At 32.1% G+C, this 24266-nt stretch overlaps 1 protein-coding gene across 12 annotated transcripts in view; it reads right to left on the reverse strand.

Moving 5' to 3' along the window:
- Positions 1–24266, reverse strand: part of DENND1B (DENN domain containing 1B) — a 261096-nt gene that overhangs the window by 124451 nt on the left and 112379 nt on the right. For 8 of the 12 annotated variants that reach the window (XM_072831286.1, XM_072831295.1, XM_072831291.1 and 5 more), the window contains 5 exons: positions 21612–21681; positions 9953–10033; positions 6628–6687; positions 5353–5406; positions 2942–3052 (listed from right to left, as the gene is read on the reverse strand). In XM_072831286.1, coding sequence (XP_072687387.1) covers positions 2942–3052; positions 5353–5406; positions 6628–6687; positions 9953–10033; positions 21612–21681 — 376 coding nt within the window. Of the gene's footprint in view, positions 1–2941; positions 3053–5352; positions 5407–6627; positions 6688–9952; positions 10034–18359; positions 18481–18512; positions 18622–21611; positions 21682–24266 lie in introns of those variants that run through there. The other 4 variants (XM_072831293.1, XM_072831287.1, XM_072831297.1 and 1 more) reach the window with 3 other exon arrangements.

Raw genomic sequence — 24266 nt, forward strand, 5'->3', positions numbered from 1 at the left:
ATACCTAAGGAAAGGGACCTTTAAGCAATGTGATTGCTACCAGTGTATCATCACTAAAACAGCCAGGAAGCTATAAGGTTGACTAATATGATTTGAATAAAATATGTGTCGAAGAGTAACTCACACAAAATTCCTAAAACCATAATAAAATTATAAATGTAAAGATACTTTAAGTTGCGTATGTTCTTCTAATAGTTAAAATTTTGACTGTAGATCTAAAACATGAAAAATGGGTAAAATTTCTTGTATTAATACTAAATACAATATAGTCTTCATGATATATAAAATAAGAATGTAAAAAGCTTAAAAGCAAGTCAGTCCATTAACAACTAACTATTCCTTCCTTGGTTAGTTCAGAGATTTCACTAAATTCTTCCTAAAAATAGCTTATTTCTAATTTATGCCATAGTCCTAGTCTTTGACCTTAAATGTTACTATGCATGGAATTTACAGCCGATATATATATGTGTGTGTGTGTATATATGTAGATGTATATACACACACAAGATATATATCTATATCTATACCTGTATCTTGAATTTTGCAAGATAAGATTCAAGTAAAACAGCTTTCCCCACATAAGAAGGGCAAGAAGATCATGAAAGCAAGCTTGAATTATGTTTTTTTTTTATCAGTCCTACCATCCCAGGGAATGAACCAAAAAAAGCTGGTAACTTAGAGGTGACATCACCATCCAGTTTTCATGAATTGCCATAAATAATTGGCAGAAGTTTACCTCAACCAAAGAAATGACTCCCTGAATAACACCAAGCCTTTATTAAAATAATATTATTAAATAATAATAATAATATTACTATTTAACTCAAATAAAGTTACGGGTAGGCATGTTAATTTTTACTCTAAACTGCAGATCTAGTCTATTATAAAATTATAGCTAATAATCATTGAATCATCATTGAATGCTATGCAGATACAATTCTAAGCACATCATATGTATATTATACATGTGTATATGTAAATATATATATTTATATAGCTATAAAGAGATCTCCTTAATATCTACAACAACCCTATGAGATTAAGACTATATTACTCCCATTTTCCCAGTTTACCTGGGAAGAAACTGAGTCAAAGAGAGGTTACCCAGCTCTTAAGAGGTGTTTATAAATTGCAATAAAGAGAACACCAATATTTTACAATAGTCATATACTCAGATTTATTTCAAATGTTTTTGCAAATAGGGAAGCTTATAATTCATTTCCATAGCTCACTCCTGCACTTTATGCAGCTTTCCATGACCACTCTATATAAATTTAGACCTGCCCCTCACCTTTCATCCTGCATACACATTTACTTTATCACTTTTCCCTTGGCACTCACCATCAAAAGACATAACAGCTATTTCATTAATTTCTTTTTTTGTTTCATCAGTTCAATATAAACTCCAAGAGTGTTTGGACTTTGCTTACTGCTGAATCCCTAGTGCCTAGAAAGTGCCTCGCATATAGCAGATTTCATGATAAGAATTAGTTCCTAGGTGTCCAAGACAGTTTATACAATCTTTTTTAATATTCAGGACAATACCCATATAGAAATATTACTTATAATCTTGAAAAAACATGTTTAAAAAATGAGGAAGAGAATGAGGAGAAGAATCGTTTTACTTCAATGGTAAATTAAAAATAGCAGAAAAAAAATATATATAGCACCAAATGACTCAGATTAAATTTCTCAATATCATTTTAAGAAAATGCAAATTATCTGTGTCACTGACTTGTGCTTATTCTCTGATTATACTACACCATTTCTCCATTTCTTACTCCTTTAAATGCATATAATGTGTTTTTCAATACATAAAATATATTATTTCAATCTTTTTGGATAAGTGGGGATATATTATAATTCAAAATCTCAAAATTTCATTTTTTCAAATGTAGAGTAATGGAAATAACCCAAAATTAGAATTATGACACTCAGTTTCACATTACCTCTCTCTCTAATTAGCTATTTGATCCCAGGGTGGCCATTTATCCTGTCTAAAAAATATGCTTCTCATTGTTAAAGACTAAACAGATATCCTAGAGAACTCCTGAAACTGCTGCTAACATTCTAAAACTTCACAGAATGAGGTTTTCATTTCTACTATGGGAGAACAAAAAAATATATATATTATCTTATTCTTATCGATAACCAAATTTGTAAGGAAGCAAATTCATGCAACATTACACTTTTAATAAATACCTTGTATATTACTAAAAACTGTTTGTTTATATTAAAACTTTTAAGTCAAAAATATTAAAATTTTAATGCTTACAATAGAAAAAAGTTAGGAAAACTAGCAAAATACTTTTGAATATTTTTCTATAACCCAAGAAAACTCCTATTCTCATTGCCTTTACTACAGTAATGAAGACCTTCTAAAAGAATATTTCAATGAGTAGCATAAAACCTGTGATTTAAAAAAAGAATGCTACTTTGACTTTTAAGTTATTATCAGCCTGAAGAGCTCCTCCAAATCAGAACTATTATAGAAGCTACTCCCAAACCACTACTTGGCAACAAAGATGAATCTACCTATTACCAGGTTAGGATAGCAGCTATTATTATGGCCCCTTGATTTCTTTCAAGTAGCTCCAATGGAAAAAGCCACAAGTGAATAATAAAGATCTCATAATAGCTCTTAAGAATTCTTTATATGGTAGAAGGCACTAAAATGAACTCTGGAGAGTTAAAAAGAAAAAAAAAAACTCTCATCTCCTGATAAGAAAAAATAATTAACCTGACTTAATGCATCTGAGAAGGCCTTCTATAAATCAGACTTTTGTACTTCAAGAGCCAGATTAAAACCATATATCAAAAAAGTATGTAGATATTGTCTCATAAGTACACATAGAACATTTCTAAGTCTGCAGAGGTTCATAGGTCTTTTTGTGAAATGCTCAATACATTCTACTTAAAAGGAGAAGTGTGAAGTACTTACAGTGCTTAATTTGCTAGAGGTAATAATGATGCGCCTCTCATGTAACATGCTGGCATACAGTTGCAGCATATTATTCACATCCACAGCAACAAAATATTCTGTAAGATTTCTCTGTACAAGTGAAAAGTAAATGTGTAAGTTAGAGCTCATGGTGATTATGAAGGAAAATATTTTATACATTTACCAACAAGTCTTAAAGTTCAAAGGATGCTATTATTAAAAATATTCATTAAAATAATTAAATGTAATACTATTCTGCTGCCACATGAAGCACATAACACTCTATTATTATTTGAAACATAATCCTACCCCAGGAACATGTTTCATGGAGGATAATCAGAGAATCACACATTTTCCACTGTCCCTCCCCAAGTATTTATAAACTGTTTTCTTGGGCCCCAACTATAGCCCTGCTGAATTGTAATCTTCAGAGTATGGCTCCAAGTATCTGTTTTTAAAAATAATGTATTACTGATATATATATATATATCATACATACATACATATATCAGTAATATATTTATACACACACACACATACACTGAACTTTGAGAACAGCTGTTCCAAAAATTACATTTGAGTCTTTTTATGTTTGCCGATCATTCAGTCAGGAACATTACTGTCTGACAGTATGTACTATGTACAAGGCACCCAAAGGATGAGATGAATTTATAAAGCAGATCCTTGTCCTTTATTAAGGAAAATCCCTTGTTTATATCAGATGTCAGATCTAATCTATGCTCCTATAACCAAATAAATTTTGGTGGTAGGCTAATTAACTTCCTTGATTTAACATTGTCTTATTTTCCCCACATAAGAACAAAATTGGGATAAGCTACATAACTTGGACTTTTAGAACTTCTCCTTAACTTATTTTTAACTTTCTGTACTCAAACTCAAGCAAACCAGAAAATTATAAAATAATAAGGAGATTGAATAAGATGTAATAATAAACTAAAAAGTGTAATATCAAGTAGACTATGACCTAGGAGGTGAAAACTTTTAGTTGGGCAAGAAAACAAGAAATCCAATCGTTTCTTTGATTTCCAGAAGGGAGAAATTTTACCAGGACAAACGTAACAGCAGGACACAGAACCTGCAATATCAGTGAATGATGTTGAATTTAGTAGGGAGAAACTGATTTGCTGTTTTCTGTATCTGAAGTCTACCTCACTTTCCAATTCAACTCTTCATATCTAAGATTAATGGCATTCAACCTTAGTATTTTCCCTGCAATTTCAAAGAAAAATAATTTCTAGATCGAAAAATATTTCTCAACACAGAATGCTGTGCTGATAGTCTATTTCAGGCCAACATTAAAAACTGCTTCATCTACTCTTTTCATAGGAGTTATCTGGACTCATCTGTACTAAAAATACCACTGACAGCCTTGGTTTAATATTGGAAAACTTACAATTGTTTCCCCAGGCTTCATTCACTCATAACACATGTACTTTTGGAAATTAAAGACTTAGTAAGTTTGAAAACATTCTGAAAGAACATTAGAGTTCTGAAAAAATAATAAGTATTTCTAGAAATTTAGGATTGATGTTTCTTATAGAAATTTCCTATTGATGTTTCTTTCACTTTTTATTGAATTATTTTTACTAATTCATTGTATCTTTACAAGGGAAGTTGAAATAGATTGCATAAGAGAAAATTTCCTTTTTTACACAGCAACCAAAAGCCTATTTATCACTTTCACTTTCCATGTAAATTTTTCTACAGAATATTAACTTATAATACTGATTAAAACACTGAAACTATTTCTAGCATGGCTACAATTAGGACTCTAAATAAAATGCAAACTTTAGAAATTTTTATAATTTCTTATAGTACCCCTCAAGCCCTACAAAATATATATCACTTCAATTAAAATCAAGAAATCAAGTACAGGACATTAAGATTTTCACAGAATTATATAAGTAATCTAAAATGCTACAGTCAGTTCACTAAAGTAACTAAGTATGTGAAAATATTTCCCATTGCCAGTATTCATCCCCCCACCAAGTAGAGTCCATCTGAGATATTTCCTCTAACTTATCTAGGAGAACTCAGGACCTAATATATCATATATATATATATATATATATATATGATACATATATATATATGTATATCATATATGCATATAAATATCTATGATCCTACTGAACAACTTCAAGTGGTAGAAACAGTTTTTCTCATGCAATTTTCCTTACCTACAACCAGACATTAAGAAGGAAGTAAAGTAGGAGACACATCAAAAAGAAAAAGAGATAACACCATTACTCCTATTTCGTATTTCTAACAAAACAGATAATTAAAATGTATTCTATTTCTCTAAACAGAAATCTTCAGACACTGAGACCAAAATAAATAAAATTCATAATATGAGTAGCATAAAAAAAATATAGAAAACAGAAACTTACACTCTCAGGAATTGTTGGGAGTCCAGTAACATCTGGAGCAATGAAGTAGGAATGCTAACAAAAAGAAATAAATCACATAAGAAAAGCAGAATGAAAATTTGGTCATATTACATATAATTTAAGAAAAAAATATGAAAAGATATATCAATTAAATTAATAAGTACCAAGGATTAACATTCAGGATTTGTGGAATTTGAGAGATTCTTAAATAAGACAGCAGGTTTATATATGGAACAATAACTTTCACATACAAACACAGTTAAGTGTTAGTTAAAAATATTTAATTTTAAAACTGAAATAAGAATCCTGGAAAATAATTATTAAGACAAAAAAGTATATTACTGAAAGGTATGTATGTACATACGAACACATTGAGGGATACTGGTATATAATGAAGTTTGCTTTCCCAAGAATATCTCAAGATCTATTAAGATTCCTCAGTTTCTAGGGTAAGTCACAACAAAGTTCTCTGGTACATATCAGCTACTATATTATTTAGAAAGCAGAAATAGGCCATAATTTTTAAATATTTAAAAGTTTTTTAAAAACATGATCTCAAAAGTTGACTCTCATACACCCACTAAACAAACAGTAATTAGCTCCTATAACATTCAAAGCAACACAACAGTTCATAGATCTATTTATATAAAAAGCATATTGTGTATGTCTTCGTGTTCCCCTATAATGTTCCCAAATTTTACCACCCAGAATCAGCACAACTAAATCACCAGAATTGTTTTATTTTCTGTTCATATTAATCTCCAAAATTATTTTACTATCTTAATCACATAAGGACATATTTAATACTGTCATAATTAAAGACCGGAAAAGAAACATTCTAGCCAATATTGGGCACACCTAACTAGTCAGAACAGGCTAGTTAGCACAGTCATAATGCATAATTTTCCAGGGTAGAAAAACAATATGAGATAAATCACAAGGTCTCTTGAGACCTTGTGACAAAAAAATGTGACAGAAATCTCTTGCTGTGAAGCACTTTCACATTACTACTACTGACAATGAAGAAATATGCATAGATTTGGTCTCTATTAACTGCTTTATTTGGAGGGGTTTTTTAATAGTACTGTATTTCATAAAACTATGCTCTAAAAGATAGTATAAACAGAAAATATACTCTGAATGATTAATTTTCTTAAAAGAGTCAAATTAGCCATTTCCTAAAGGACTGGAGTGAATCTGAAAAACACAGTGAAAGAAGTAATTATTTTCTCAATTTAATAGTGATTTTTAGAAGCCAATGTCCTTTTAACTCACCGGTACTAGGAAGGGCTGATCTTTCAGAACTTGCTCACTGGCAATATATATCTCTTGGTTCTTATAATATATGAGAGAAAAAATGAATATTTTACTTTCATGGGGGAAGTTTACAGAATTTGCTGTGTATCTGAAACAAACCCATGTAGCCACATTATTCACTGAAAGTACCATTAATTATAAATGCTATGTTAAATGCTGTTTTGCCAATTTTATGCTAGAAAAATCTCAAAGAAAGTATTTTCATTCTCAACAGAGAGTAGAAAATGCTGTGGATATTAATAATTTTGAAATAGAATTTCAAAATAAACATTTACATTAAATACTAACTTTTTATGCAATCTCTGTGATATTCTTGTGGTTGCAATGTCAAGCCTTGAAAAATTCATGTGTTACAGCATTCGTGAAATATGAAATTATAAGGAAGTATAGTAACTTCCCAAGGCTTCTTACATTTTTCTATCACAAACTGTGCAAACAAAATTTTCTTTCTACTTTATGGAAGAACAAAAATTCCCAGGACAATCAATCTTAACTGGGCATCATAAAACTAAAACCTCTACGAGAAGCTGAAGACAAGTGCTTTTAATTCCAGCTCTGCCACTCATGAACAGCACAGCACTGGGCTCAGCACTATAGTAAACCGCTGTTGAATCCAATGAAATTACTAAATGGACTTTAGTTGAATCTAAGACAATATTTTATCCATCAGCTGAATCTGCCAATTCTTTAGATACTGTTTTGAGAAAAGGAATACAAAATTTGAAAGCTACCATAGTTATTGACTCAAAAGCTTATAAGAAGGCTTAAATTATAGAAATAACTGTCATACATGGAATAGAACACACTCAAATTCACTAAACAAGATTATTTCAGCTACAGTACAAAATATCTTCTCCATATGATAAAACTTCAATTCACTAACAACTGATATTAGGATAGCTTTTCATGGTATATCTAGATATATCATTTCATGTAATTCCCCAAACAACTTTCTCAAAAATAGACTCACTCAATTTCTCAAATGAAGAAAAAGAATCATCAAAAGATACTAACTTTTTGGCTTAACATCACACACTTAGTGACTGTGACTTAAACCAGTATTCCCTATTCTTAGATATTAAGAGGTCTAATACTTTTTTTATTTACAATCCTTACTAATAAAGATGAATTGTTTCAATAGCCAGCATTTTAAAAAAATATCTTATTCATTTGAGAGACAGAGAAAAGCATGAGTAGAAGGGAGGGGCAGAGGGCGAGGGAGGAGACTCCCCACTGAGCAGAGAGCCCAACATGGGGCTCGATCCCAGGACCCTGGCATCATTACCTGAGCCAAAGACAGATGCTTATCCATCTGAGCCACTCGGGTGCCCCCTCAATAGCCAGTATTTTTGAACAGTATTTTTGTAAGATATTTATTTACTCCAGAACAAATGATACTCCAATTTAAAGCCAGCATGCATTTTTTACATCTCTCATTAATGCTCTACAATAGCTACCTCTATTATTTTAGCACGTATATTTCCTTCACCTTTTAACAAAGTGTTAGAATCATTTTATAAATACAACTCCTTCAAAGAATGACATTTATTTTTGATAATCCAGAGCCTTTCTTTGTTCTTGATATTTTCCCTTGGCCTATTTCATTCCCACTAATCGTAAACCTTGCACTTCTTTGGCTTCAATGACCTACAAATCTGAGTTTCTCCTTAACTGTTCCTTCCTCTAATTCTTTCATACAATCTGCTTTTTTCTTCTATACAATCCATTTGGACAATGAGATGTTGGCCTCTGCTTTACTCTCTCTGTATTCCTTTAAATAGCTCAAGTATTCCTACAATTATTTCTGCTGATGACTACTACATCTGCGTTAAAAATTCTAGGTTATCCTTAGCTTTCCAGTCTACAATCTCCAAATGACTACTAAATATTTCCTCTTTGGTAGTGTGCAACAAAAGAGGGTGTAGACATAAAGGTGCGGAGATCACAGGGAAAAAGAATACGCTGTTAACCATACAGGAAAGTTTCACAAAGGTGGGAAGTGAGCTAGTTCTAGACTACAGATGGATATTCTACAAAGAGGCTTTAGTAAAAAAGTAAGGTGTACAAGTGAAAAAGCACAATGTTCATTCAAGAAGACGAACAGAACAATGTGACCAGAGTAGGAAATCAATTTAGGAAGAAAAAAAAAAGTGAAACAAAAATGAAAAGGTAGACTGAGGCTAACTAGTGTGTGTTCATGAAAGCCTGGTGGAAAGTTTGGACAAAATCTATAGAAAATGGGAGCTTTTAGGTTTCAGCAAGAAACTTTATATAGTTTAAGGAAGTTTAATCTGACAGGCTTTTATAGAAAGGACTAGAAAGAGAAACTCTAGAGTAAGAACTATTTAAAGTGCTAAGCATCTGAACTAGGTTGCTGACAGAGAAAAAAAGAATAAAGTCAGAGAATGCTATTATTGAGTAAAACTGCAGGAAAAATTACGCAAAAAGAAAGTTATTACCAAAGAATATAATGAAACTAATAATTTCTTTGTTGTGCAAAAAAGTAAAGACCTATGAATACGATTACATATACTTCAATTTACTTTTTCTTTCAATTTCTCTTACATCATCCTATACATTTTCTTTCTTATGAGTGGCACCGTTTATCATTCTGTTGGAAGAACTAAAATGAATATAAATAAATGCTAACATTTCATTTGGTATACTGAATATTAATGAAAATATCCACATTTGTGATCATTAACTTTGAATATTTACAAAATCTCCCAAAATACTAGTGTGCTTAGTGAAGTTTCAGTGGTAAATAATCTATACCACAACAGGCTTGTTTGATAAATATCAATCATATTTTCATTGGTTGGTGTTTATACTTGAAGATTGATTGCAGAATGGGGAAAGAAGAAGAAACTTTGTACGCAGAATTTTTATCATATGATTAGTTATATGCTATACCCTCAATTCTTTTTTTATATACTGTTTTCATTTTATGAGAAGTATTGTGTGTGTGTGCGCACACATGTGTATGTGTATTTCCTTATTATGGATAGATTTCACCTGAAAGTCAGTGTTCCTCGTAAAATATTCTCACAGGTGTGGCTACTTCTAGCATATAATAAAAAAAAAATCTGTGATTTAAGAACTCCAAAAATTCACATCTACTATATGTTATGATAGTTAAAGCATGGCAAAAAGTTCCAATATCATGTAGTGCTGTTATTACTGGCACTAAAGCTTCCCTGGTAGAAGAATCTCTTGATGGTGCATGTGTTCTTAAATGAGAATGTTCTATGACTAAAAAAATCAATTAATAGCTAATACTTACCACACTCAAACTGACAGGAGTGTTTGCCTTTGGTACTGGGTGGCTATAGAGCGATTTGAGAGTTTCATTCAAATCATCTTCCTAGAGTAAAATTAAAAAGTACATTTTATAAATGAATTAGATACAGAGCAATATAATTAAAACTACCTGATAAATCATGCACTGTGCCTTTTGATATTAGACATGTTTCACACAACTGCTTACCACAAGCACATTTCAAAAAACTGAAATAGAAATATTGAAATTTAATAAGTATGGAAAAGATAATCAAATATTTTTATTACTTTATTACTTTACCAGAAAGTAAAATAGCAGTGTTTCTATTTAATATAAATCTATATTTGGCAAAACTATTATTATAAAATACACCGATGCTATCTACAGAGAAAATCACCTAAATCATTAAATCCAAGAGCAATGGGATTGAATAAAAATAACAATACTTTTTATCAGATCACTGAATGCTTCCATTTTCCATTTTAATTTTAAAATCTTAAACCTCATTTTTAAGGGATACAATTTAGTATGATCATTGTACTACGATACAATGTACAGGTTATTCTAAATAGCTCTTTTCTAAACAGCTACCAGCACACATGTGTATGTGTATTTCCTTATTATGGATAGATTTCACCTGAAAGTCAGTGTTCCTCGTAAAATATTCTCACAGATGTGGCTAATAATAAATGGCATTAAGTAAAATATATAACACATTTACTTCCTAGGATATGTATAATAATAATGTACCTTGATAAGCACACTCACTTTTTCTGAATTATACATATAAACCCAGTTATAAATATATGAAGGTTGCTTTTTATATATATAATTTTTATTCTTTCTTAAAATATTTAGGTGGGGACAATATACCAAAGGAAATGGAAATTGCTCAAAAAAGGTAAATTTTAATTGTAAGGAACTTGGATATGAGACACATAACTTCTCACAATTTGTCTTTTACCTAAGAAAATTTCGTAACTCCAATTTCTATAAGAGTTTATACAGTGTGCATTCAAAACTGCCTACTTAGAATGTTCTTTAGAATGACTTAAAAGAAAAGACCATATTTAACACTAAGAGTTTCTAAAAGTAAAGTATTCAAAATTTGGATGACTATTAGAATTAATGCTGGTTCCACATGTATTGTATACTTGCAAAAACAAAAAACAAGAAATAATCACCAAGTAGAATTCTGGTTTTGAATTTCCATTGTTATAATTAAATATTTTTATTTCCAGTTATTTTCCTAGGAAAATGACTGAATGCATAGCTTCAACATAAAATTGTTCAAATGTAAAATGACCTTCTAATGAATATCTCACAGAATTAAGTACATCAAGTGTATCAGGGGAAATATTTACACACATCCACAAAAAATACCTGAACTTTTGACAAGTACCAAAACTTTGCTATTCTAATAATAAAATTTGATTGCCAGATTAGATTGCTCACTAGAAGTGTAAAAGGAGTATCTTAATTCATTAATGATACATTTAAATTCTATTAAATAAGAAGTATCTATAGTAGTATCTGTGCTGAATTTAGGGTTTTGTTTTTTTAAAGATATTTACTTTGAATCTCAAAAGATGATTGTCCTATCAGTAATCATGAGTGAATGACTTATAATCTTGAAAGATAACTATGTAGACTTATGTTCTGGAAAATTTGAGTAGTTCAAAATTATTGGACAATACATTATGTGTAACAAAAAAGAAGTAGATGAGCTAGGAAAGAATATCATAAACCAGATCATGGAGCTTCTTATACATCAGGCTACATACAAGTTTAGATTTTATTCTAAGAGAAAAAGGAAGCTATGAGAAGACTATAAGCTGTGGAATGATATAATCAGTGTTCAGGAAGGAAGAACATTCTTAAAGATCAAAATACAGTGGCACTTAGAGCTATCAGTGTGTATGAAATGCCAATAAATGTGTAGAAAGAAGAGAAACTAAGAATATAAAATAAGAACATCCAAGTTTTAGGTGTAGATAGGAGAAAAAAGTCACAGAAAGGCTTAGAGTATAGCTAGAAACAAAGGAAAAAAAATTTTAGGCCAACCCAGAAAAATACAACCTCAAGAGTAATAAAATATCAAATGAGAATTTATTTTTTTTAAAAATTATTTATTTATTTATTTATTTATTTATTTTATTTTATTTTTTTTATTTATGAATGAGATAGAGAGCACATGAAAGCAGGTAGAGGGGTAGGGGAGAAGAGAGGACAGGAGGGAAAGGGAGGAGGGGAGAGAATTTCAAGCAGACACCTCACTATGCATGGAACCCAACACAGAGCTCAATACCATGAGCTTGAGATCATGACCTGAACAGAAACTGAGAGTCAACACTTAACCAACTGAGCCACCCAGGTATACATCAACTTAGTATTTAAACAGATAAGAAAAGGATGGAAAATATATCCTGATGTTAAAAATCAGAAAACAATAATAGGCAATAGTTAAAACTTTTTAAAAAACTTTTCTTTGGTGCAGCCCCGTTGGCTCAGCGGTTTAGCACCACCTTCAGCCCAGGGGTGATCCTAGAGACCCGGGATCGAGTCCCACGTCGGGCTCCCTACATGGAGCCTGCTTCTCCCTCTGCCTGTGTCTCTGCCTCTCTCTCTCTCTCTGTCTCTCTCTCTCATGAATAAATAAATATTTTTTTAAAAAAACTTTTATTTGAATTAAATTACACCAAATGGTACAGCTCATATCTTAGTAAATTAGTTCTTGCTCCAAACATCAAAGAATGACTAAGGGGATAATTTACAAATATCATCCTACAGAAGTTGATTAATTCAAAAGCACACTTGAGCATTCTCATTTTCATTTTTAAGAAAAAAAGATAAGACCTAAATGTAAGAGCTAAAACTAAAATTCTTAGAAAAAAACGTATAGGGAAAGCACCATGACATTGAATTTGTAATTTCTTGACATGACACTGAAAGCACAAGCATCAAAAGAAAAAATGCATAATTGGACTTCATGAAAATTAAAAACTTTCATGAATCAAAGGACACAATCAACAAAGTAAAAAGGCAACCCATGGAATGGAAGAAAATATCTACAAATCATGTATCTACTAAGGGATTAATATCTGAATACATAAAGAGCTCCTACTACTCAATAACAACAACAAAACATGCTTAAAAATGGGCAAAGACCTTGAGCAGACTTTTTTCCAATGAAGAAAATTAAATGACCAATGAGTACATGAAAATACATCACAAATCATTAAAGAAATGCAAATCAAAACCACAATGATATACCACTTCACACCCATTAGAATGGCTTTATAAAAACAAAACAAGGAGACATTTCAACAGGGCAGCATAAGATTCTGAATTCACCTCCTCCTATGGATACAGCAAATCCACAGCTACATATGCAATAATTCCCTCAGAAAAATACCTGAAAACTAGCCGAATAGCTCCTCCACAACAAAGGATAAAAGAACCACACTGAGAAATGTAGAAGATGCAGAGACATGATCTCATCCAAAACCCCATCTAATATGTGGTGACCCACAAGTGGGAGGGATCTCAAGCAGTTTCTCTCTGAGAAATAAGGGACTTATGGCACATATCAGGCACCTCAAGCCTTCAGACCTACATGAAAGAGATGAGCTCCCAAAATGTCTGGCTTTGAAAACCAACAGGGCTTATATCTAGGAGAACAAAGAGTTGTAGGGAATGGAGATTCTACTCTTAAAGAACTTAGGCACAGACTCCCTTGCCTCAGGACCAAGCACAAAAGCAGCAGTATGTAAAGTACCTAGACCAACATGAAAAAGATTCATTTGCTAATCTTAAAGCATCTGCCAGAGGAGGAGGAGCTTATTCAAACTCTCTCTGGGACAGAGAGGCACTTGTGGGTGTCACTTCTTCTCCCTCTACCTTTCTAGTGCCAACAGGCACTCCTGCCTCTATACCACCCTTGCAGCCCCATCAGAGGCAGTGGAAAAGCACAGCCTACATAGGGAATGCCGCTTGAGCACTTGGCTCTGGTGGCCATGGAAAATTATGTTTTCTGGGCCCCACAGGTCTGAAATAATAGAAGAGACAGTTCTTGACAGGATACTACCCTCAGGGCACTGCAGAAACAGCAGAAGGAAACACACTACCGAGTCTTCCTATTTACTTACACTGGAGCTTCAACTGAGGGGCACACTGCAGAACTACCACACATCTAGAGGCTATTGAAGTACACTCAGTGAACACAGACCAGGGGATATCATTTTTGCACTCTCCCCTGGCCTTGCAGTAGCTCACTGGTACCTCCTAGAAAGTTCATACACTTGTATGAAGCCACACTTTTTGCCATCGTCACCAAAAGTACTCCTCCAGATTGACTGGAATGAAGACCAGCAGTCTTTCTGACTGCTGTCCTGCAAAACTATACACTTACATACCTTTAAAAAGCTGCTGCCTTAGGGTTTAGCTTCTAAGCAACCTAAATAGATCCCTACCTCTGGAACATTTAGAGGACAGAGCACTATCTCAACAGCTATTAATAATAAATCAAGCTCCTTAGACAATCACAAAGGTTCAAGAGATAACCAAGAGCTAGGGCAAGGTTAAATGATAGGGTCATCTACACAAGGTCATTCTTTAAAGAATGAGAGAGAGAGCTGTTTCGTCTAATGCACCGAAACTAACATAGAAAGCCAACCAAAATGAGGCAACAGGACTATATTCCAAATGAAAGAATAAGACAAGATTCCAGGAAAAAAAAAAAAAAAACCTACAAGAAGTAGAGGTAAGTAATTGATCTGATAAAGAATTCAAAGTAATGGTCATAAAGATAGTCACTGAAATTGGTAGAAGACTGGATAAATACAATGAGAATTTCAAAAAGAGAGAAAATATAAGAAAGTACCAAATAGAAGCCACAGAACAATAACTAAACTAAAAAATACACTGGAAGGGTTCAACAGCAGACCAGAATCAGTGATCTGGAAGACAGGGCAGTGGAACTCACCCAAACAAATCAGTAAAACAAAAAAATAATTTTAAAAAGTGAAGATAGTTTAACGGATCTGTGGACAATATCAAGCAGAATAACATCCATATTATAGAGGTCCAAGAAAGACAAAAGGGGACAGAAAACTTATTTGAAAAAAATAACAGCTGAAAATGTCCCTAATCTGAGAAAGAAAACAGATATCGAGACCCAGGAAGCCCAGAGACTTCCAAACAAGATGAACCTAAAGAGACACATGCCAAAAAAAATAATTAAAACATCAAAACTTGGAGAATCTGAAAAGCAGCAAGAGAAAAACAACTTGTTACAAAGGAACCCCCATAATGCTATCAGCAGATTTCTCAGCAGAAACTTTGCAGGCCAGAAGAGAATGGCATGACACACTCAAAATACTGAGGAAAAACAAACTTCCAACCAAGAATACTTTACCTGGCAAGGTTATCACTCAAAATTGAAATAGAGGTAAAGAGCTTTCCAGCCAAATAAAAGCTAAAGGAATTTATCACCACTAAACTGCCCTACTAAAAATGTTGAAGAGATTTCTCGAAGCTGAAAAGAAAGGGTAATAATTATTAAGAAAATATATGAGAATAAAAATCCCATTGGTAAATACATGGTAAAGGTAGTAGATTAAAGACTTATAAAGCTAGTATGAAGGTTAAATGGCAACAAAAGTGAAAATAACTATAGAGACAATAATTACTTAAGGGATATACAAGGTAAAAAGATTTAAATTTGACATCAAAAACAAAATGATGGGTGCCTGGGTGGCTTAGTTGGTTAAGTGTGTGACTCTTGATTTTGGCTCAGGTCATAATCTCAGGGTAATGAAATCAAGCCCTGCATCAGGGCTCCATGTACACCGGAGCCTGCTTACAATTCTCTCTCTCTCTCTCTGCCCCTTCCCTAGCTCCCATGTGTGCACTCTCTCTCTCACTAAAAAAGTAAAAATAAAACATGTTTTTATGGGGAAGCGGGTCAAAATGTAGTTTTAAAATGCATTCAAATTTAAGTTGCAATCAATTTAAAATACACTATTACATATATAAGCTATTATATGTAAGCCTCATGGTAACCACAAAGCAAAACTCTCTAATAGATTCACAAAGGAAAATGAAAAAAGAATCGAAGTATACAGCTATACAAATCTACCAAACCAAGAAGAAAGCGAGAGAAGACTGAAACAGAGAAGAACTACAAAATAACCAGAAAATAAACAAAACGGCAATAAGTACATAGTAGATATAATTACTTTAAATGTAAATGGTCTAAATTCTCCAGTCAAGAAATACAAAGTAGCTAAATAATTTTTTTAAAGGCCATCTATATGCTGTCTACAAGAAACTCATATCCTATGCAAGAACACAGAGACTGGAAGTGAAGGAACAGAAAAAGATATTTCATGCAAAAGGAAACCAAAAGAAAGTGTGGCAGCTATACTTGTATCAGACAAAATAAGCTTTGAAACAAAGAACATAATAAAAAACGAAGATGGGCATTACATAATGACTAAGGTGTCAATCCAGCAAGAAGATATAACATTTGTAAAGGGAGAAATTGACAGGAATAATAACAGGAGACATTAATACCCCAGTTACATAAAAGAATAGATCATCCAAACAGGAGATCAATAAGGAAACACTGGCCTTAAGAGGCACATTACACCAGATAGACTATCATATAAAGAACATTTCATCCCCAAAACAGCAAAAGACATATTTTTTCAAATGTACATGAAACAATCTCCAGGATATATCATCTGTTAGTCTATAAACAAGTTTCAATACATTCAAGAAAATGGAAATCACATCAAATATCTTTTCCATCCAAAATGGTATGAAACTCGATGTCAATTACAAGAAAACTGGAAAAATTACAAATATATGGAGATTAAACAACATACTACTGAATGACCAATGACTCAATGAAGAAATCAAGAAATTAAAAAATACTTTGGGACACATGAAAATATAACACACCAAAATAGTTCTAAATTTTATAGATATATAAACCTACCACATGAAAAATGAAAAATATCAAGTACACAAACTAACTTTGTACGTAAAAAAAAAATTTTAAAGCCTAAAAAAGAAAAATGAAGCCCTAATTTAGTAGAAGGGAGGAAATAATAAACATCAGAGCACAAATAAATTAAAAATGGGATAAAAATGCAATAGAAGGGATCCCTGGGTGGCGCAGCGGTTTAGCACCTGCCTTTGGCCCAGGGCGCGATCCTGGAGACCCGGGATCAAATCCCACGTCAGGCTCCCGGTGCATGGAGCCTGCTTCTCCCTCTGCCTATGTCTCTGCCTCTCTCTCTCTCTCTCTCTCTCTCTGTGACTATCATAAAAAAAAATGTAATAGAAAAGATCACTGAAATTAAGAGTTGGTTCTTTAAAAATAGAAACAAAAAAATGACAAACTTTTAGTTAGATACACAAGGATAAAAAGAAAGAGTTCTCAAATAAATAAAATCAAAAATAAAAGACACAACTGACACCAAAGGTATATATAAATTATCATAAGAGACTACCATAAATAATTTTATGTTAACAAATTCAACAACTTAGAACAAATGGATAAATTCCTATAGATTTATAGTATTTTGAGACTGATCATGAAGAAATAGAAAATCTAAATAGGCTAATTACTAATAAGGTGACTGAACCAGTAATCAAAAATCTCCCAAAAAACAAAAGCCCAAGACTAGATGGTTGCACATGTGAATTCTATCAAACATTCAAAGAGGATTTAATATCAATCCTCCTTGAATTCTCTAAATAACTGAAAAGGTGGGAATGCTCCCAAACTAATTTTATGAGGTTAACATTACCCCCATACCAACACCAGGCAAAAATCACAAAATTACAAGCCAATATCCCTGATAAACAGAGATGCAAAAATCCACAACAAAATATAAGCAAATCAAATTCAACAGTTCATTAAAAGGACTCTCCACCATAATCAATGGGACTTATTCTAGGGAATGCAAAGATGATTTAATATCTGCAAATCAATCAATGTGATATACCACATTGACAAAATAAAAGATAAAAATCATATGATCATCTCCATAGATGCAGAAAAAGCATCTGACAAAATTCAACATCCATTTATAACTAAAACTATCAGCAAAGTGGGTATAGACAGAATGTACCTCAAAATAATGAAGGCCATATACGACAAGTCCACAGTTAATATCATATTCAACAATAAAGCTGATCAGGACTAAGACAAGTATGTCCATTCTCACCACTTTTACTCAAAATAGTATTCAAAGCCCTAGCCAGAATAAGTAGACAGGAAAAAAATAAGAGGCATCCAAGTTGGAAAGGAATAAGTAAACTGTCACTAATGTAAATGACATGATCTTATATATAGAGAGAAAACCCCAAAGATTCCACAAAAAACAAAACACCAAACCTGTTAGAACTGATAAATTCAGCTAGTTTCAGGATACAAAATCAAGATGCAAAAATCTGTTGTGTTTCTTATATAATGAACTATCAGAGAAATCAAGAAAACAATCCTATTTACAACCGTATCAAAAAGAATAAAATAGCTAGGAAAAAATACCTAGGTATATATTAAAAACTATTAGATAATGATGAAAGAAATTGAAGAAGATACAATAAGTGGACAGATAATCTGGTCTTGTAGATTAAGAGACCACTGTTAAAATATCCGTTTTATTCCAAGCAATCTACAGATTCAATATAATCCCTATCAAAGTTCTAATGTCATTCTTCACAGAATTAGAACAAACAATTCTAAAATGTATACGGAACACAAGAGATGCTATGTACCCAAAAGAATCTTGAAAAAGAACAACAAAGCTAACAGTATCATGCTCACAATTTCAAACTATATTACCATGATATAGTAACAATAACAGTAACAGTATGCTACTGGCACAAAAACAGTGACACAAAAATTGATGGAATAGAACAGAGAACCCAAACATACATGGTCAATTAATTTATGACAAACGAAGCAAGAATATGGTTTATCCTTTATGGACAATCTCTTTAATAAATGGTGTTGGGAAAACTAGACAGTCATAGGCAAAAGAATGAAACTAAACCTCTATCTTATACTATACACAAAAGTTAAGTCAAAATGGGTTAAAGAGGGGATCCCTGGGTGGCCAGCGGTTTAGTGCCTGCCTTTGGCTCACGGCGTGATTCTGGAGTCCTGGGATCGAGTCCCACATCAGGCTCCCTGCTTCTCCTTCTGCTTGTGTCTCTGCCTCTCTCTCTCTCTGTGTTTCTCATGAATAAATAAAATCTTTAAAAAATTAAATGTAACTGGAGGGTATTATGCTGAGTGAAGTAAGTCAGTCGGAGAAGGACAAACATTATATGTTCTCATTCATTTGGGGAATATAAATAATAGTGAAAGGGAATATAAGGGAAGGGAGAAGAAATGTGTGGGAAATATCAGAAAGGGAGACAGAACGTAAAGACTACTAACTCTGGGAAACGAACTAGGGGTGGTAGAAGGGGAGGAGGGCGGGGGGTGGGAGTGAATGGGTGACGGGCACTGGGGGTTATTCTGTATGTTAGTAAATTGAACACCAATAAAAAATTTAAAAAAAATTAAATGTAAGAGCAGAAACTATAAAACTCCTAAAAGAAAACATTCAGTAAGCTCTTTGACACTGGCCTTAGAGATACTTTTTGAATCTGACTTCAGAGTCAAGGGCAACCAAAAAAAAAAAAAAAAAAAAAAAGAAAAGAAAAGAAAGGAAGAGAGAAAGAGAAAATGAGACTATATGAAACTAAAAAGCATAGCAAAGAAAACTATCAACAAAATTAAAAGGTAATATACTGCATAGAAGATACCTGCAAACCATGTAGCCAATAAGGGTTTAATATCCAAAATACATAAAGAACTCATACAACTCAATAACAAACAAAAAAAATGATTTAAAAATGGGCTGAAGATCTGAATAGACATTTTTCCAAAGAACAAAGACAGATCACCATTAAACACATGAGAAGATTCTCAACACCACTAATCATCAGGAAAACACAAAACAAAAGCACAATGAGTTATCACCTCACACCTGTCATAATGGTTATAACAAAAAGGTTAAGAAGTAACAAGTATAGGCAAGGATGTGGAAAAAAGATGTGTACCCTTGTACACTACTGCTAGAAGTGCAAACTGGTGCAGCCTCTATGGAAGAGTTTGGAGGTTCCTCAAAAAATCAAAACTAGAACCGCCATGTGATCCAAGTAGTATTTATCTGAAGAATACAAGAACACTAATTTGAAAAGATATATGCACCCCTCTGTCCACTGCAGCATTATTCACAAGAGCCGAAATTTGGAAACAACATAAGTATCCATCACAAGATGAATGGATAAAGAGGTAGTGTACAAAATGGAATACTACTCAGCCATAAAAATGAACAAAAATATCTCCACTTGTGACAATACAAATGGACCCTGAGGGCACTTACATTAAGTGAAATAAGTCAGAGCAGGACAAATACCATATGATTTGACTTATGTGTGGAATCTAAAAACCAAGGCAAATAGAAAAAACAAAACAAAATAAAACTCATGGATACAGAGAACAGATTAGATTGATGGTTGGAGGGTAAAGGGTTGGGGGATAGGTGAAATGGGTGAAACAATCAAGAGGCACAAACTTCCACTTAAAAAATAAGTAAGTCAAGGGCCTATAATGTACAGCATGGTGACTAAAGTCAATAACATTGTATTGCAAATTTGAAAAATGTTAAGAAAGTAAATCTTAAAAGTTCCTATCACACACACAAAAAAAATCTTTAACTTTGTAGAATTGGTAATGACAGATGGTAAATAGAGTTACTGTAATAATATTTCACAATGTACACAAATGTCAAATCATTATGCTGTACACCTGAAATTAATATACTGTATATAAATAATACTTCAATAAAGCAAAAACAAAACAGAAAATAGCAGGTGTTGGGGATGATGTAGGGAAATTGGAAACTTGTGCATTGCTGCTGGGAATGCAGAATGGTGACACCATGTGAAAAATATTATGACAGTCCTTCAAAGAATTAAGCATAAAATTACTGTAATATTCAGCAATCCACTTCTGGATATATACTCAAAAGAACTGAATACAGCAACTCAAACAGATATTTGTACACCCGTGTTCCTAGTAACCCTGTTTACAACAGTCAAAAGATCGAAGCAACCTAACTGTTCATCTATGGATGACAAGATCAACAAAATGCGATGTGTACGTAAAATGAAATTGTATTCAGCAATTCCTTTCCTCAAAAAGGAAAGAAATTCTGACACATGGATGAACCTTTTTTTTTTTAACATGGATGAACCTTGAAAACATGCTAAGGGAAATAATCCAGTCACAGAAGAACAGATATTATACAATTCTACTTACATGAGGTGCATAGGCAAATTCAAGTAGGCAGAAAATACAATGATTGTTGTCAGGGATCAAGGGAGGAGAAAGGAAAATTATTGTTCAATGGGGCACAGAGTTTCAATTTGGGAAGACAGAAAAGTTCTAGAGATGATGCCGATGGCTGCACAGAATGTGAATGTGCTTAATGACGTAGAACTGTACACTTCAAGATAGTTAAAATGGTAAATTTTATGTTACATGTATTTTACAACATTAGAAAAAATTTAGGGGAAAAACATAGCTTACCAGTTCCTTAGCCAAGTAATCTGCCAGAGTATTTAGAAGCTTGTAATATACTTCAAACCATGGCAGGTAACTGTAAAAAACAAAACAAAAAAACTTGAAAAATGTATACACATATACTATTTAGAACCAATACATATATTATTTAGAATCAAGAAAAGAGATAACAAACATTAAATTTGTTTTATTTCAAACAGCTTAATCCTGGATGGCAGAAAAGAACTATATCCATGTTCTCCTTAATGTTACAGTAAAATTTTATTATTATCTATTAATAATTTTCACAAAATAGTAATCATCCAAAGTTCTATTATAAAATTTATTCATTACACACTTCTATTTTATATCTGTAGTAAAATTATGTAATCCTATATCATGGTATACATAGAATGAGTGCACCATAAGCACTCAGAGAATAAAAGTTAACCACTGTAATAAAATATAATACAAAATAAAAACTAATTTTAAAATGCTTTCAAAATAAAGACATAATTATTTCTTATTATGATTACTAAAGTCACTATATAATTCAATAGAATTATGTGCCTAGTCAATTATTTTGAAACTGATGTTCAAGTAGGATAATAAATTTCAAAGTAAACATCAATATAAATAACAAAGTCTATTTTAAAGTTGTAAAAAACTTTTCAATATCAAAAATACATATAATTGAAAATTCATTTTGATTCACCTTACTAGATACAAATATAACTAATTTTTATGTAAGCAAAATAGAATTGTCCAAAATTCAATTATACACAAAAAATCTGTACTCCTTATTACAAATTAAGATATTAGTACATTTAAAATCTATTCAAAGGTTAATTGTTCATTAAAATGCATGCTCTTCACATAGAAGTATATAGTAAACCATAGAAACACCAGTGTATTAAGTATTAAGTAACAAAAACTTTTTTTTTAAAGAATTACTACATAAGACTACTTTCTAGAAGAAAACAGTATGATGTTTTTACTATATAACTGTACCCTGACAAGAGTACATGTATATAAATTAAAATTTTTCATTTAAAAATCAATGAATAGAGCTTAGAAAACAACATTCTATCTGCATTTTTTCATATAATGTCTGATTTATTAATGGCTATGAATGATGCTTTTTGATTCAAGAGTAACCTAAAGTTACAACAGAAGAGCAGTGGGGTATAGTCTCTTTATTCAGTAGAACTGTTATAGAGTTCTTTAAAATAATAATAATTACTATTAATGATAATAAAAGGTGACATAAAAGATGCCTATGATATTTTAAACTACTAACTTCTGGTTAAATCTAGTATATTGAAGACACACATTTATCTCTGTGCTGTTTGGAAATGACACTAAAACGATAGTAAATGAATAAAAAGGGTATAAATTAATAAGGATAAGAGAAATGAAGAAAAAAGCAAAAAGAGAGCAACACAATTGAAAGGTTTTATAAAGATGAAACGGAAACAAAGAATGATACCTGACTTAGCAAAATACAGAACACCAAAACCTAGGTGGCAATAAAAGAGAAAATGACCAGTAGCTGGAATATTTGTACCCCACTCCTCAGGATCCTGAAACACTGGTCTGGGAATCTCTTTAAAAACCCTCAGAGGTCCTATTTTCTAGGAATGAAATCCACCACTGTACATACAAAGTTTCTAATTCAGTTTGGTGCCTCTATCTTAAATATAAATGAAGGGCTCAACCACTAGATATTAGAGAAATATATACAGACATGAATACAAACATAAAAGGAACTCCAAGTAAACACACAATACAAGCAGCAGATGAGAACTCTAAAAAGTTATCATTAATATTCTTAGGAGCTTAATATAGAAAGAGATGCTACTAGATAAGATGAAATCTAAAAAAAAGAGATGAAAAAAATTCTGGACAAGAAAGAACTTTTAGACATTCAAAATATAAAAGTTGAAAAAAATTAATATCAATAGAAAGATTAGAAATTAAATCAAGAATATCTCCTAGCAACTAGAATAAAGAGATAAACCAATGGATAATAGGAGAATAAATATTAAAATATCAGGGCATCAATCTCAACGATATAAGAAACAAATCTAAACTCATGGAAGAAAAGTTCTATTTAGGAATAAATTGTACAAAGGTCTAAGGAGCAAAGTACGGCCTTGGGGAACTGGAAAATCAGAAGTTAGTACTGGTATTCTTAATTTTCTTATTTAAATGATTCAACTCTCTAACTCTAGTGCCTAGATTACTATTCTACTATACCTCTCACCAAAAAAGAAAAAAGATTAATAATACTATTTTTAAATTTTCAACTCAATACCATGCAAATTACCACATCTTATTTTCTACACTCATTATAACTCAACGAAATAATTTTCATGGAGAATGTTCTTCTACTAAAGCACACTACACTTCCTTGGACAGAGTGCCATTTCTTTCACATATGCAAGCATTTCATATTCATATTTCAACTTTTAATGGCCTGAAGAAAGTGTTATTTCAGGAAAATTTCAGTATGTCATGTAGTTCAAATCTGTATGTTCACATTAAGAGGAGACCTAATCTATTCAATGAGCATGCTGATCTGTTTCTGTCTTGTTCTCAAAAATGTCTAAATAAAGCAAAATTTATTGATTTTAGATAGTTGCACGTCTACCTGTTAATTCTTACACTGTCATTACCACC

The sequence above is a fragment of the Canis lupus genome, chromosome 6 (genome assembly GCF_048164855.1).
Source record: "Canis lupus baileyi chromosome 6, mCanLup2.hap1, whole genome shotgun sequence".
Lineage (NCBI taxonomy): Eukaryota > Metazoa > Chordata > Mammalia > Carnivora > Canidae > Canis > Canis lupus.